General features: G+C 42.3%; 1 protein-coding gene across 1 annotated transcript in view; it reads left to right on the forward strand.

The window, feature by feature from the left end:
* col23a1b (collagen type XXIII alpha 1 chain b) overlaps positions 1-14,352 on the forward strand; it is a 152,954-nt gene that overhangs the window by 82,120 nt on the left and 56,482 nt on the right. The window contains exons 3-4 of the mRNA XM_084178060.1: positions 983-1,027; positions 6,604-6,611. Coding sequence (XP_084034186.1) covers positions 983-1,027; positions 6,604-6,611 — 53 coding nt within the window. The remainder of the gene's footprint in view (positions 1-982; positions 1,028-6,603; positions 6,612-14,352) is intronic.

Raw genomic sequence — 14,352 nt, forward strand, 5'->3', positions numbered from 1 at the left:
CATTTTAATAGGTTGATAAAATGCATGCAATATATTGATAAAAAACCCAGGTGATTCCAAAGCTTTGATCGTATCTCAAATCCTACTCATTATCCATGGCTGCCCGGCTTTGACTTGTCTGAATTGAAACTCTGGCGGAAGAGCTTTTCCTCATCATGTCTGGTCAGGTCACTAGTGTGTTTGCAGATAGGACTCTAAACATTGTTCTTATGTATCAGAGAGGCTGCACTGGACTCTCATTAGAGCAGGTTGCTATGCGCTGTTGATAGACACCATTACTTATTTGGCTTGCATGTGATGTCACTGTTGGCCGGGCTGGGGTCTTCCTGCAGATGCAGCCAGGGGAAAGCTGAGGGGACACGTACGTGTGTGTGTTCCCCGGTCGCTGCTGTCAGGAATAGCCCCCTTATCTTCAGGGTTTACACGCCAGGGGAAGCTTCCACACTCATCCCTGAGCCTGTCTTCATGAATGGGAAACAGAAAGGCAATTTTTCTCACGCTGAGTCTCTGATATTGACTATGTCTATCAGCCTCCTAGATTCTCTCCCTCATCAGTTAGTGATCTGTTAACCCATTGTCATAGCATCAGTTTTGGCAGGTCATGTTCACCATCTCCTCCTATCTCTACACACAAATGATACTCTGTAATGGAAGAACCTTATCGGACTTGTACAAACATGATCACTTCCTGACTAGTTCAGATATCTGAGAAGTAAACAGATCATTCCTCACTGGAAGCTGTATACTGTAAGTTGCACACTATGAAATAGGGTTGTTTCTTGAAGCTGTAACCCCAAACTGTGGTGACAACAAAAGACAGGGGATGTGTTCAAATTAAAGGGAAATTATTTTAATTCAATTCAGTTGTTGTACTTTAAAACAAATCATTTGTTGAATGGGAAATATAGGCAACCCGTATGTTAAATGAGTAAACTAACAAACAGACGAATAAATAACGTCTGTTCCTCTGTCATCCTTCTAGGGCCTCCAGGAAAACGGGGAAGGCTGGGAAGGCGAGGCGACAGTGGTAAATATTCTCTATTTTTTCTATGTTCCCTCAGTGTTTTCAGTGCTTATCTTCCTCAGCAGTGTGTGTTAATGGGGATGTTTATTTATTATTTCAAACCTTGCTTACATTTATATACGATCACATATATCTCTCTATTATGTGTGGGAATACTTTGGAACAGATTTCTAAAATTAAAATCACTTGTAGCTGACTTAGTCTTTTATGTCCAACAATAAAAAACATATATATATATATATATATATATACTGTATTATTATATTTATTTTTTTCTCAGAAAAATTACCCACGGGCCAGTTGGGAAACCCTGGGGTAGAGTGTATAAAAGAGACCAACACATCTGAGTGAACTGTACAGTACCTCCCTACAGTCCCTGGTTGCAGCCAGCCAGGGGAGGTTTGACAGTGTGCAGCTGCAGGCTCCTTGGGTGAATGACTTTTCACCCTGCCAGTATCGCCTGCCTGGCTAGCCTCACTTCTCTCTGTTTCATCTGAAGAAATCCATCCATTCTCAGGAATAATTATACACAGACCTCTGTATGGATGGGAACGTATGTTTTTGGTTTCACATTGTTTGTTGGAATGAAGCCATATGTCTCCTGACTGGTGAAACTGAACGTTTTTTAAACGTTCTGAGAACAGAAGTGAAAATGTCTCCTGTTCTGGGAAAGTTTATTTTCAGGTTGCAGGGAGGTACTGAGAACATTTTACTCTGGTTCCTTGAAAGTTTTCCTGGGAGGTTTTATTAACGCTCTGAGAACGGAAATTATATGTTATTTTGAGGTGCTTGAATTACTTCCTTAAAACTTTCACTGAATGTTTCAATAAGAAAATCCAAGCACAGATAGGACACATGGACATTCATTTCCTTCTGCATCAGTGAGATTCAAACATATAATCTTATTTTCTCTATCCTTGGAATTAGTCCACTACGCCACAAGGATGGAGCTAGCATGCCGTGTTTTTTTACGCATAAAAAGCTGTTCATTTTAGTCTATTCAAACAGATCCCATTTCAAAGGAAACAAGCACTCATTAAGATCAGGTGTGACCGATTAATGCCAACACACCTGAACACACTTAGCAAAATAGAGGATAGAGAGAGTTGTGTTGATGCTGAGAACGAATGTATATGTTTTTAAATAACATTCTTAGAACGTTCTCTAAATGTTAAACGTTTTCTTGTAGTTTTTATGGAACGTTTTCTTCATGTTCTGAGAGTGGAATGTATGTTTTTAAATAACATTCTTAGAACGTTCTCTGAACGTTACTAACGTTTTCTTGTGTTTTTTATGGAAAGTGTGCTTAACGTTCTTGGAACAATTTGAGAACATAACTTTAAATAAAACCATGAGGAAACCTTTAGGAAACATTATGCTAAAGTACTGAAATTCCCACAGAAGAATGTTGTTTCTTAACGTTCTTGGAACAATTTGAGAAAATTACTTTAAATAGAACCATGAGGAAACCTGTAGGAAACGTTATGCTTCAGTACTGAAATTCTCACAGAAGAACATTGATTCTTAACGTTCTCTGAACTATTTGAGAACATTCCAGATTATTTGAAAACATAATATTACTGCTGGCAGGCAGCACTGCTGCAAAAACGATGTTGGCTCTTAGATGGCAATCACCTCACTCTCTCCCCAGTGGATACAGTTACTATTAGAAATTATAACAGTAGAATTATCAACAGTGAGAATAAATGGTGCTAGTCAAGGAACGATTGAGGCCTTTGGTGACTGACAAGCAAACCTAGTCACTAGGAAGGGTGGAAAACATGGTTTCTGGGTGGGGGGCAGGCGGGAGGTGGGTGGTTGGATGGGTGGGGTTGGGATAATGGGATGTGAGGCTGGGAGTGTAGGCTCACTTCTTTTTGTTTATTTTCCTTTACATACTAAATGTATTATTACTTTTTAAATCTATAATATGGTCATAATGATCAATACTTTGTATTCATGTACCTTTTTTTAAATAAAATTGATTGGCAGCCCACAGGTAAATACAAGCTGAATATAAAATTAAATGAAAATTGACATTAAATGTAACCATGTTCAAGGTTTAAGGAAATGTTCTGTTGAAGTAGTAAAATAGCAAGTAAATAACATTTTTTTGTCAAGTTCCTTAAATGTGCTGAGAATTCTCCAAAGCCAAGCAACTATCCTGCAGAAAGTTTTGGGAAGGTTGTATGCAAAATGAGCTCAGGACAACCACGCTCTCACCAAACTCTAAGAAACATATGGTTATCAGAACGTTATGCGCTAGCTCCGGGCGGAATGCAAATATCCACTACTAGAATTGGGTTCTTTCTTATCACATCCTTTTTTAATAGTGTGTAGTTCAATTTTCTTGGAATGTTCTTTAACATTTACCATATGAAGAATTGTGTCAATTTTGACCTTTTTTCTGTGGATATGAAACATGGTGGACCCATACAACCCTTATCACAGCATCCTTAGCCAGAATTCACAGGTAATTTATTAGCTGGCAGTGTGTCATCAGGCTGTAAGGGGAGGCTCACTAACTGCTCCCCTGGGCTCCAGCAATGTGACCAGCAGTTCAAATATTAGAAAAGCATGGAAAGGAATTCCAATATGATGTCACCTTTCTGTTGATAATAGATCAGGCCATTTCCATGTAAAAGGACCTTCGGAAAGAATTCAGACCCCTTGACTTTTTCAACATTTTGTTACAGCCTTATTCTAAAATTGATTAAATTGTTTTTTCCCTCATCAATCTACACACAAGTTATGAAAAACAAATCACCATGCTTGACCTTTGGTATGATGTTCTTACTGTGGAATGCAGTGTTTGGTTTTCGTCAGGCATAATGGGACCCATTCGTCCAAAAAGTTGACTCGAGTTTGCCAAAAAGCACCTGGATGATCATCATGACTCTTGGAAGAACGTTCTATGGACAGATGATTCAAAAGTATAACTTTTTGGACGACATGGTTCCAGTAATGCCTGGCGAAAACCAAACTCTGCATTCCACAGTAAGAACATCATACCAAAGGTCAAGCATGGTGGTGGTGGTGTGATGGTTTGGGGATGCTTTACTGCCTCAGGACCTGGACGACTTGCCTTAATAGAAGGAACCATGAATTCTGCTCTGTATCAGAGAATTCTACAGGAGAATGTCAAACCACCCGTCTGTGAGCTGAAGCTGAAGCGCAGCTGGGTCAAGCAGCAAGACAATGATCCAAAACACACAATCAAGTCTACATGAAAATTGCTAAAAAGCAACAAATTGGAAGTTTTGGAATGGCCTAGACAAAGTCCATACCTAATCCCAATTGAGATGTTGTGGCAGGACTTGAAACGAGCAGTTCATGCTTGAAAACCCACACGTCACTGAGTTAAAGCAGTTCTGCATGGAAGAGTGGGCCAAAATTCCTCCACAGCGACGTGAGAGACTGATCAACAACTACAGGAAGCATTTGGTTGGAGTCATTGCAGCTAAAGGTGGCACAACCAGTTATTGAGTGTAAGGGGGCAATTACTTTTTCACACAGGGGAATTGGGTGTTGCATAACTTTGTTTATGAAATAAATATGTAATTGTTGTGTTATTTGTTCACTATTGTTCCCTTTATCTAATATTAGGTTTTGGTTGAAGGTCTGATAACATTCAATATCACAAATATGCAAAAGTAGAGAAAATTAGAAAGGAGGCAAATACTTTTTCATAGCGCTGTACATTAACATGTGATCAGAAAAAGATGCACAATAACTTTTCATCCTATGATAATCAAAACACCTTATTTGAAAATACCAGAAGAAAAATTCCCAAATAATCCAGAACCCCTTGCCAGTGTTACACATTTCCCTTGATGACTTAGCAAGGTTTTAGTGCAAATGTCGGAACTTCCCAAAAATAGTGTACTCATCTTCTCAGCTATGATATGGAAATGAATGTGCCCTAGAGAGAAGATAGTAGAAATCTAGACTACACCACAACAGAGATCTGTAATGCCGACAGTAGCCTTTACTCCACGTCTGGTGCCCAAATGTGGATCACAGACAAAGCTCATCCATGATGTATAGTGGTGGGTGGCGTTGGAGGTAAATCACATGGCTCATGTGGCTCTGGAGGGCCTCTGCCCAGGTGGTCTGAAGAGGAGCATCTCATCTCATCAGTACATTCTCACATCCTGGCCCAAGGTTCTGGCCTGCCTATATCTGGCATCCATTCTCTACCTGTCAGTTCTGCCCTAGATAGTGTAGAACACGCATGCAGTTAGGGGGATGGAGAGGATTGGTGCCACTTTGTTTTCTGTGTGATGGCTGCTGCGGTGGGGGGTTGAGTAAGGTTACTCCACTGGCTCCACAACACCCCCAGCTCAGCGACGTACGTCTCCATAAAAAGCAGCCTTCTGGCTTCTGTCTAGTGACCTGACTCCACTCCACTTCACTCCCTGACCCATCAGGGTTCCTCCTGGCCTGGCTGGGATCCTCATCCTCTGCTCTGGATCCCTTTCTCTCTTGAACCCTTTCTCTCTGGATCCCTTTCCCTCTCACCATGACAGCGAGAGGACTGGCAGAAGATGTCACTTGTTAAATCCACTTCAATCAATGTAGATGAAGGGGAGGAGACCGGTTAAATATGTATTTTTAAGCATTGAGAAAATTGAGACATGGGATTGTGTATGTGTGCCATTCAGAGGGTGAATGGGCAAGTCAAAAGATTTAAGTGCCTTTTAACGGGGTATGGTAGTAGGTGCCAGGCGAACTGGTTTGAGTATGTCAAGAACTGCAACGCTGCTGGGTTTTCCACGCTCTACAGTTACCTTGGCCTCGACATGGGCCAGCATCCCTGTGGAATGCTTTCGACACCTTGTAGAGTCCATGCCCTGACGAATTGAGTCTGTTCTGAGGGCAAAAAGGCATGCAACTCAATATTAGGAAGGTGTTCATAATGGTTTGTACACTCCGTGTATCTGTGCCAGTATGGCAATATCCATGCTAAAACGGGGTATTCATCTAGAAATCCTTTATCTATCTCTATGGTTGCTCGCTCTAGTGTTCCTGACCTCCTGGCAGGCTAGAACACACACCACACTGGTGAAAACAGAGGAATTAGCATTGTCCAACTAGTATATGTGATTCATCATGTCAGTAGGGGAACATTGCTATTACACAGGCCTAGATATCCTCATTGTGGTGTGTGTGTGTGTAAGCGTGCATGCATTTGTGTGTGTGATGCAGGACAGATACACACACAGGGAAAGAACAAAGTCAGGAGGGCAGAGCCTTCTGTAATCAAACTCATCATGCCATCATTATGTCTCGTGATTGCAATGACAGCCGAACAAACAAGGCATTATGGGAACTGAGTTTTTGTTATGACAACGACTGGTAAAAATGTGTCTAAAATGAAAGAGTAGATGTTAACCATCTTTTGTGGTGACACAGGACATACATTATCAACAGGGTTGGGCTATTATGGTCAAAAAAATCAACCTCCCACTGAGTTAGTCACAACTCCAAAGTAGAACATGAAAGTTACCAGTATTAAACTGTTCACATGTCATCATCACTAACTGTATTTATATATCCTTGTTTGTTTTCTGTTTCAGGATCTCCAGTAAGTACCATTTTCACCATGGTCATGGGGTTTTAGTAGATGTGTATGTGTTTGATCTGCACTAACCTAGTGGGCTGTGCTTCAGATAAGGTAAGTGAATGAACACCTAGCACATGGGAGGCAACAGCAGGTAAATCATCCGTTTTTGCTTACTTAAAAGGATAGTTCACCCAAATTACAAAATGACACATTGGTTTCCTTACCTTGTAAGCAGTCTATGGACAAGGTATGACAGCAATCCATGCATTGGTTTTATTTCCCTGGCAGTTTCCAAATGCAAACATTTTAGCATTAGTGGCACAAATCTCATTTAAGTAATGGAACCAATATTATCATTTTTCATCCAAATCATCCGAAAGTATCTCAAATTGATTGTGAAGCTCAACAAAGTAACTTAAAGATGATTTGATCATGATGCCACAAATGCATTGGGAAACAGTGCCAGGGAAACTAAACCAAAGCATGGATTGCTGTCATACTTTGTCAAAAGACTGCTTACAGGGTAAGGAAACCGATGTGTCATTGGTCTGAATATTGATAACTTGTAAACTATTGGATAACGGATGATGTTTAACCCCGGTGCTTCAATCTAAGTAACATAATAAAAAAATCCCTGTCAAAATCCGTCAGTTTAAGCTAGATATATCTGTTTTTTTGCATGGGCTGCGTCTCAAAACAACCGCATCCACCTATGTCATCCTACTGCATCTGTGGTGGAAAGTGGCAGAGCTACAGCCTGTTTGTCAGACCAATATCTCCTATGTCTCCTCAAAAAACGTCTGTAGCATCCAAATGGTTTGGCCTACAAACTAACATGACCACTCTATAGAAAGGGGAGACTCTCACGAACTCGATGGTGTTCTGAGTTTCGTCTAAAGGTATCCCATACAAATCAAATCAAATTTGTCACATGCGCCGAATACAATAGGTGTAGATCTTACAGTGAAATGCTTACTTACAAGCCCTTAACCAACAATGCAGTTTTAAGAAAGAATACCCAAAGATGCAATGCAAATAGTCTGGGTAGCCATTAGATTAGATGTTCAGGAGTCTTATGGCTTGGGGGTAGAAGCTGTTTAGAAGCCTCTTGGACATAGACATGGCGCTCCGGTACCGCTTGTCGTGCGGTAGCAGAGAGAACAGTCTATGACTAGGGTCGCTGGAGTCTTTGACAATCTTTAGGGCCTTCCTCTGACACCGCCTGGTATAGAGGTCCTGGATGGCAGTGATGCAACCAGTCAGGATGCTATCGATGGTGCAGCTGTAGAACCTTTTGAGGATCTAAGGATCCATGCAAATATTTTCAGTCTCCTTAGGGGTAATAGGTTTTGTCGTGCCCTCTTCACGACTGTCTTGGTGTGCTTGGACCATGTTAGTTTGTTGATGGTGTGGACACCAAGGAACTTGAAGCTCTCAACCTGCTCCACTACAGCCCTGTCGATGAGAATGAGGGCGTGCTCGGTCCTCTTCTTTTTCCTGTAGTCCACAGTCCACAATCATCTCCTTTGTCTTGATCACGTTGAGGGAGAGGTTGTTGTGCTGGCAACACACGGCCAGGTCTCTGACCTCCTTCCTATAGGCTGTCTCATCGTTGTCGGTAATCAGGCCAACCACTGTTGTGTCATCAGCAAACTTAATGATGGTGTTGGAGTCGTGCCTGGCCATGCAGTCATGAGTGAACAGGGAGTAAAGGAGGGGACTGAGCACACACCCCTGAGGGGCCCCCGTGTTGAGGATCAGTGTGGCGGATGTGTTGTTACCTACCCTTACCACCTGGGGGCGGCCCGTCAGGAAGTCCAGAATCCAGTTACAGAGGGAGGTGTTTAGTCCCAGGGACCTTAGCTTAGTGATGAGCTTTGAGGACACTATGGTGTTGAACGCTGAGCTGTAGTCAATGAATAGCATTCTCACATAGGTGTTCCTTTTGTCCAGGTGTGAAAGGGCAGTGTGGAGCGCAATAGAGATTGCATCATCTGTGGATCTGTTGGGGCGGTATGCAAATTGGAGTGGGTCTAGGGTTTCTGGGATAATGGTGTTGATGTGAGCCATGACCAGCCTTTCAAAGCACTTCATGGCTACAGACGTGAGTGCTACAGGTCGGTAGTCATTTAGGCAGGTTACCTTAGTGTTGTTGGGCACAGGGACTATGGTGGTCTGCTTGAAACATGTTGGTATTACAGACTCAGACAGTGAGAGGTTGAACATGTCAGTGAAGACACTTGCCAGTTGGTCAGCGCATGCTCGGAGTACACGTCCTGGTAATCCGTCTGGCCCTGCGGCCTTGTGAATGCTGACCTGTTTAAAGGTCTTACTCACATCGGCTACGGAGAGCGTGATCACACAGTCGTCCGGAACAGCTGATGCTCTCATGCATGTTTCAGTGTTATTTGCCTCGAAGCGAGCATAGAAGTAATTTAGCTCGTCTGATAGGCTTGTGTCACTGGGCCGTATACAGTTTATTGAGTCCGCTCTTAGTGCCAGCATCGGTTTGTGGTGGTGAATAGACAGCTACGAAGAATATAGATGAAAACTCTCTTGGTAGATAGTGTGGTCTACAGCTTATCATGAGATACTCTACCTCAGGCGAGTGAAACCTCGAGACTTCCTTAGATATAGTGCAACAGCTGTTGTTTACAAATATACATAGACCGCCAACCCTTGTCTTACCAGAGGCTGCTGTTCTATCCTGCCGATACAGTGTATAACCCGCCAGCTGTATGTTATCTATGTCTTCGTTCAGCCACGACTCGGTGAAACATAAGATATTACAGTTTTCAATGTCCCGTTGGTAGGATATTCTTGCCTGTAGTTCGTCCACTTTATTATCAAGCGATGGTAAATTGGCCAATAGTATCGATGGCAAAGGCAGATTAGCCACTCGTCGCCGGCTCCTTACCAGACACCCCGATCTCCTTCCGCGATATCTCCTTTTCTTTCTACTGCGAATGACGGGATGAGGGCCCTGTCGGATGTCTGGAGCAAATCCCTCTCGCCCGACTCATTAAAGAAACATTATTTGTCCATTTCAAGGTGAGTAATCGCTGTTCTGATGTCCAGAAGCTCTTTTCGGTCATAAGAGATGGTAGCAGCAACGTTATGTACAAAATAAGTTACAAACAATGCGAAAAAACACACAAAATAGCACGGTTGGTGAAGAGTCCATAAAACCGCAGCCATCCTCTCCGGCGCCATCTTCAGTTAATCAATGGAAGTATGGAGGTAGTTTTGTGCCAACAAAAATAAGGGGTTTGTGATGTGTGATTTGACGGAGTCAGACGCAGGAGGGTAAATCACAGAATAAAATGATTTATTCCGGAATACAGAGTTACGCAGTAATGCGTCAAAACAGTCCAGTGCGCAAAACAGGTGCACTGGAACCAACAAGGCACACGGGGAAAATAACCCGGCGATACAAAATACTAGGAGCTCAACCGAGCTTCACTATCCTCACAATAAACAATCACACACAAAGACAAGGGTGCAGAGGGAATACTTGCAGTGAGGGAAAAAAGTATTTGATCCTCTGCTGATTTTGTACGTTTGCCCACTGACAAAGACATGATCAGTCTATAATTTTAATGGTAGGTTTATTTGAACAGTGAGAGACAGAATAACAACAACAAAAATCCAGAAAAACGCATGTCAAAAATGTTATAAATTGATTTGCATTTTAATGAGGGAAATAAGTATTTGACCCCCTCTCAATCAGAAAGATTTCTGGCTCCCAGGTGTCTTTTATACAGGTAATGAGCTGAGATTAGGAGCACACTCTTAAAGGGAGTGCTCCTAATCTCAGTTTGTTACCTGTATAAAAGACACCTGTCCACAGAAGCAATCAATCAATCAGATTCCAAACTCTCATGCATAATTGCATTTGCGGTCACCTTTGATAATGGTGTTTTCCTCTAATGGAACATTCGCGCTTATAGCTTACTACCATGAGCGCATTGCTGCGCTTACATTGCCTTCGGAAAGTATTCAGACCCATAGACGTTTTCCACATTTTGTTACGTTACAGCCTTATTCTGAAATGGATTAAATAAATACAAATCCTCAGCAATCTACACACAATACCCCATAATGACAAAGCAAAAACAGGTTTTTTATATTTTTTTGCAAATGTATAAAAACAGATCCGTGGAAGGGTACCAAAACATTTCTGCAGCATTGAAGGTCCCCAAGAACACAGTGGCCTCCATCATTCTTAAATGGAAGAAGTTTGGAACCACCAAGAATCTTCCTAGAGCTGGCCACCTGGTCAAACTGAGCAATCGGGGGAGAAGGGTCTTGGTCAGGGAGGTGACCAAGAACCCGATGGTCACTCTGACAGAGCTCTAGAGTTGCTCTGTGGAGATGGGAGAACCTTCCAGAAGGACAACCATCTCTGCAGAACTCCACCAATCAGGCCTTTATGGTAGAGTGGCCAGGCAGAAGCCACTCCTCAGTAAAAGGCACATGACAGCCTGCTTGGAGTTTGCCAAAAGGCACCTAAAGACTATCAGACCATGAGAAACAAGATTCTCTGGTCTGATGAAACCATGATTGAACTCTTTGGCCTGAATGCCAAGCGTCACGTCTGGAGGACACCTGACACCATCCCTATGGTGAAGCATGGTGGTGGCAGCATCATGCTGTGGGGATGTTTTTCAGTGGCAGGGACTGGGAGACTAGTCAGGACCGAGGCAAAGATGAACGGAGCAAACTACAGAGAGATCCTTGATGAAAACAGTCTCCAGAGCACTCAGGACCTCAGACTGGGCCGAAGGTTCACCTTCCAACAGGACAACGACCCTAAGCACACAGCCAAGAAAACACAGGAGTTGCTTCGGGACAAGTCTCTGAATGTCCTTGAGTGGCCCAGCCAGAGCCCGGACTTGAACGCGATCTAACATCTCTGGAGAAACCTGGAAATAGCTGTAGAGCAACGCTCTCAATCCAACCTGACAGAGCTTGAGAGGATCTGCATAGAAGAATGAAAAAAACTCCCCAAATACAGGTGTGCCAAGCTTGTAGCGTCATACCCAAGAAGACTTGAGGCTGTAATCACTTCCAAAGGTGCTTCAACAAAGTACTGAGTAAAGGGTCTGAATACTTATGTAAATGTGATATTCTTTATTAGCCCAACATTTGTAGAACAACTAAAGTTAAATGAATAACTCTAAATTAAGCATATAGGAATACCTATTTCTTTGTTAACCGCTCAACACAGAATAGCCGCATGTGCGCACTCCCTCAAATTGTTTGGAGAAAATATCCTTTCTATTTTATTCAGCTTTGTTCAATTGTATTCTTCATACTATCGACCTGGCCAGGGCTTTCGACTCTGTCAACCACCGCATTCTTATTGAAAGACTAAATAGCCTTGGTTTCTCTAATGACTGCCTCGCCTGGTTCACCAACTACTTCTCAGATAGAGTTCAATGTGTCAAATCGGAGGGCCTGTTGTCTGGACCTCTGGCTCTCTATGGGGGTGCCACAGGGTTCAATTCTCGGGCCGACTCTATTCTCTGTGTATATCAATGATGTCGCTCTTGCTGCTGGTGATGCTCGGATCCACCTCTATGCGGACGACACCATTTTGTATACATCTGGCCCTTCATTGGAGACTGTGTTAACAAACTTCCAAACGAGCTTCAACGCCATACAACACTCCTTCCGTAGCCTCCAACTGCTCTTAAACACTAGTAAAACTAAATGCTTGCTCTTCAACCGAACGCTGCTTGCACCCGCCCACCTGACTAGAATCACTACTCTCGGCGGGTCTGACCTAGAGTATGTGGACAACTACAAATACCTAGGTGTCTGGTTAGACTGTAAACTCTCCTTCCAGACTCACATTAAGCATCTCCAATCAAAAGTTAGATCTAGAATCAGCTTCCTATTTCGCAACAAAGCCTCCTTCACTCAAGCTGCCAAACATGCCCTCGTAAAACTGACTATCCTACCGATCCTTGACTTCGGCGATGTCATTTACAAAATAGCCTCCAACACTCTACTCAGCAAATTGGATGTAGCCATCCGTTTTGTCACCAAAGCCCCATATACTACCCACCATTGTGACCTGTACGCTCTTGTTGGCTGGCCCTCACTACATATTCGTCACCAAACCCACTGGCTCCAGGTAATCTATAAATCACTGCTAGGCAAATCCCCGTCTTATCTTAGTTCACTGGTCACCATAGCAACACCCACCCGTAGTCTGCGCTCCAGCAGGTATATCTCACTGGTCATCCCCAAAGCCAACACCTCCTTTGGCCGCCATTCCTTCCAGTTCTCTGCTGCCAATGACTGGAACGAACTGCAAAAATCTCTGAAGCTGGAGACTCTTATCTCCCTCACTAACTTTAAGCATCAGTTGTCAGAGCAGCTTACCGATCACTGCACCTGTACACAGCCATTCTAAAATTAGCCCACCCAACTACCTCATCCCCATATTGTTATTTATTTTGCTAATTTGCACCCCAGTATCTCTATTTGCACATCATCTTTTGCACATTTATCATTCCAGTGTTAATTACGAAATTGTAACTATTTTTGCACTATGGCCTATTTATTTATTGCCTTACCTCCATAACTTCGCACACACTGTATATATATTTTCTGTTGTATTTTTGACTTTATGTTTTGTTTACCCCAAATGTAACTCTGTGTTGTTGTTTTTATCGCACTGCTTTGCTTTATCTTGGCCAGGTCGCAGTTGTAAATGAGAACTTGTTCTCAACTGGCTTACCTGGTTAAATAAAGGTTAAATAAAAAATAATAATGCCACGGAATTCTAAGCAAATCTTGTCTGCTAAATGAACTAGTGTAGCCCACAGCCATTTGGCATAGCCACATCAGGACCTAACATAAGGACAACTCAGAGTATGCTATTCTGTTCTTCTGAAACTACATTCTCTTCATATCTTGCTTCTTTAGACCTGTCTAAAATAAATAATGGATTTATTGTGAAGGTGTAGGCTATATTACATGGATTTATTAGACTTTTTTAAATGTAGATGTTCCAAAGGTCTGCATCAGTGGCTTGTAGGCTATGTGTGGAAGCCAGGAGATGCTAAATTTGTGTTTATGTTAATTAACGGTCAATTACTGTGAGACCGACAGTTATTTGCTTGACAATCACTGGCTGACAAAATTTCGTGACCGCCACAGCCCTAGGTGACATCATCCGCAATCTTAACATTCAGTTTCACTGCTATGTGGATGGCACACAGCTTTATTTACCATTCCGACCCAGTGACCAAGCTGCGTAGTGTCTTGCTGACATCAAATGTTGGATGTCTGACAATTTAATCTGGCTCAATGAGAAGAAACCAGAGGTTGTTTTATTTGGCCCCTAGAAACCAGATTGTAAATAACCTTGATCATTTGTCCACCAATGTAAAGCCTACGGCCAGAAACCTTGCGGTCTTCTTTGACACTGACCAAAACCTTGAGCTGCATGTAAAGAAGGTTGTCCAATTCTGCTTTTATCATCTAAGAAATATAGCTAAAGTGAATTATTTTATTTCAGTCGCTGATCTGGAGAAAGTTATACATGCTACAGTGAGGGAAAAAAGTATTTGATCCCCTGCTGATTTTGTACGTTTGCCCACTGACAAAGAAATGATCAGTCTATAATTTTAATGGTAGGTGTATTTGAACAGTAAGAGACAGAATAACAACAAAAAAATCCAGAAAAACGCATGTCAAAAATGTTATGAATTGATTTGCATTTTAATGAGGGAAATAAGTATTTGAC

Source organism: Coregonus lavaretus (assembly GCF_964263955.1).
Source record: "Coregonus lavaretus genome assembly, chromosome: 15".
NCBI lineage: Eukaryota > Metazoa > Chordata > Actinopteri > Salmoniformes > Salmonidae > Coregonus > Coregonus lavaretus.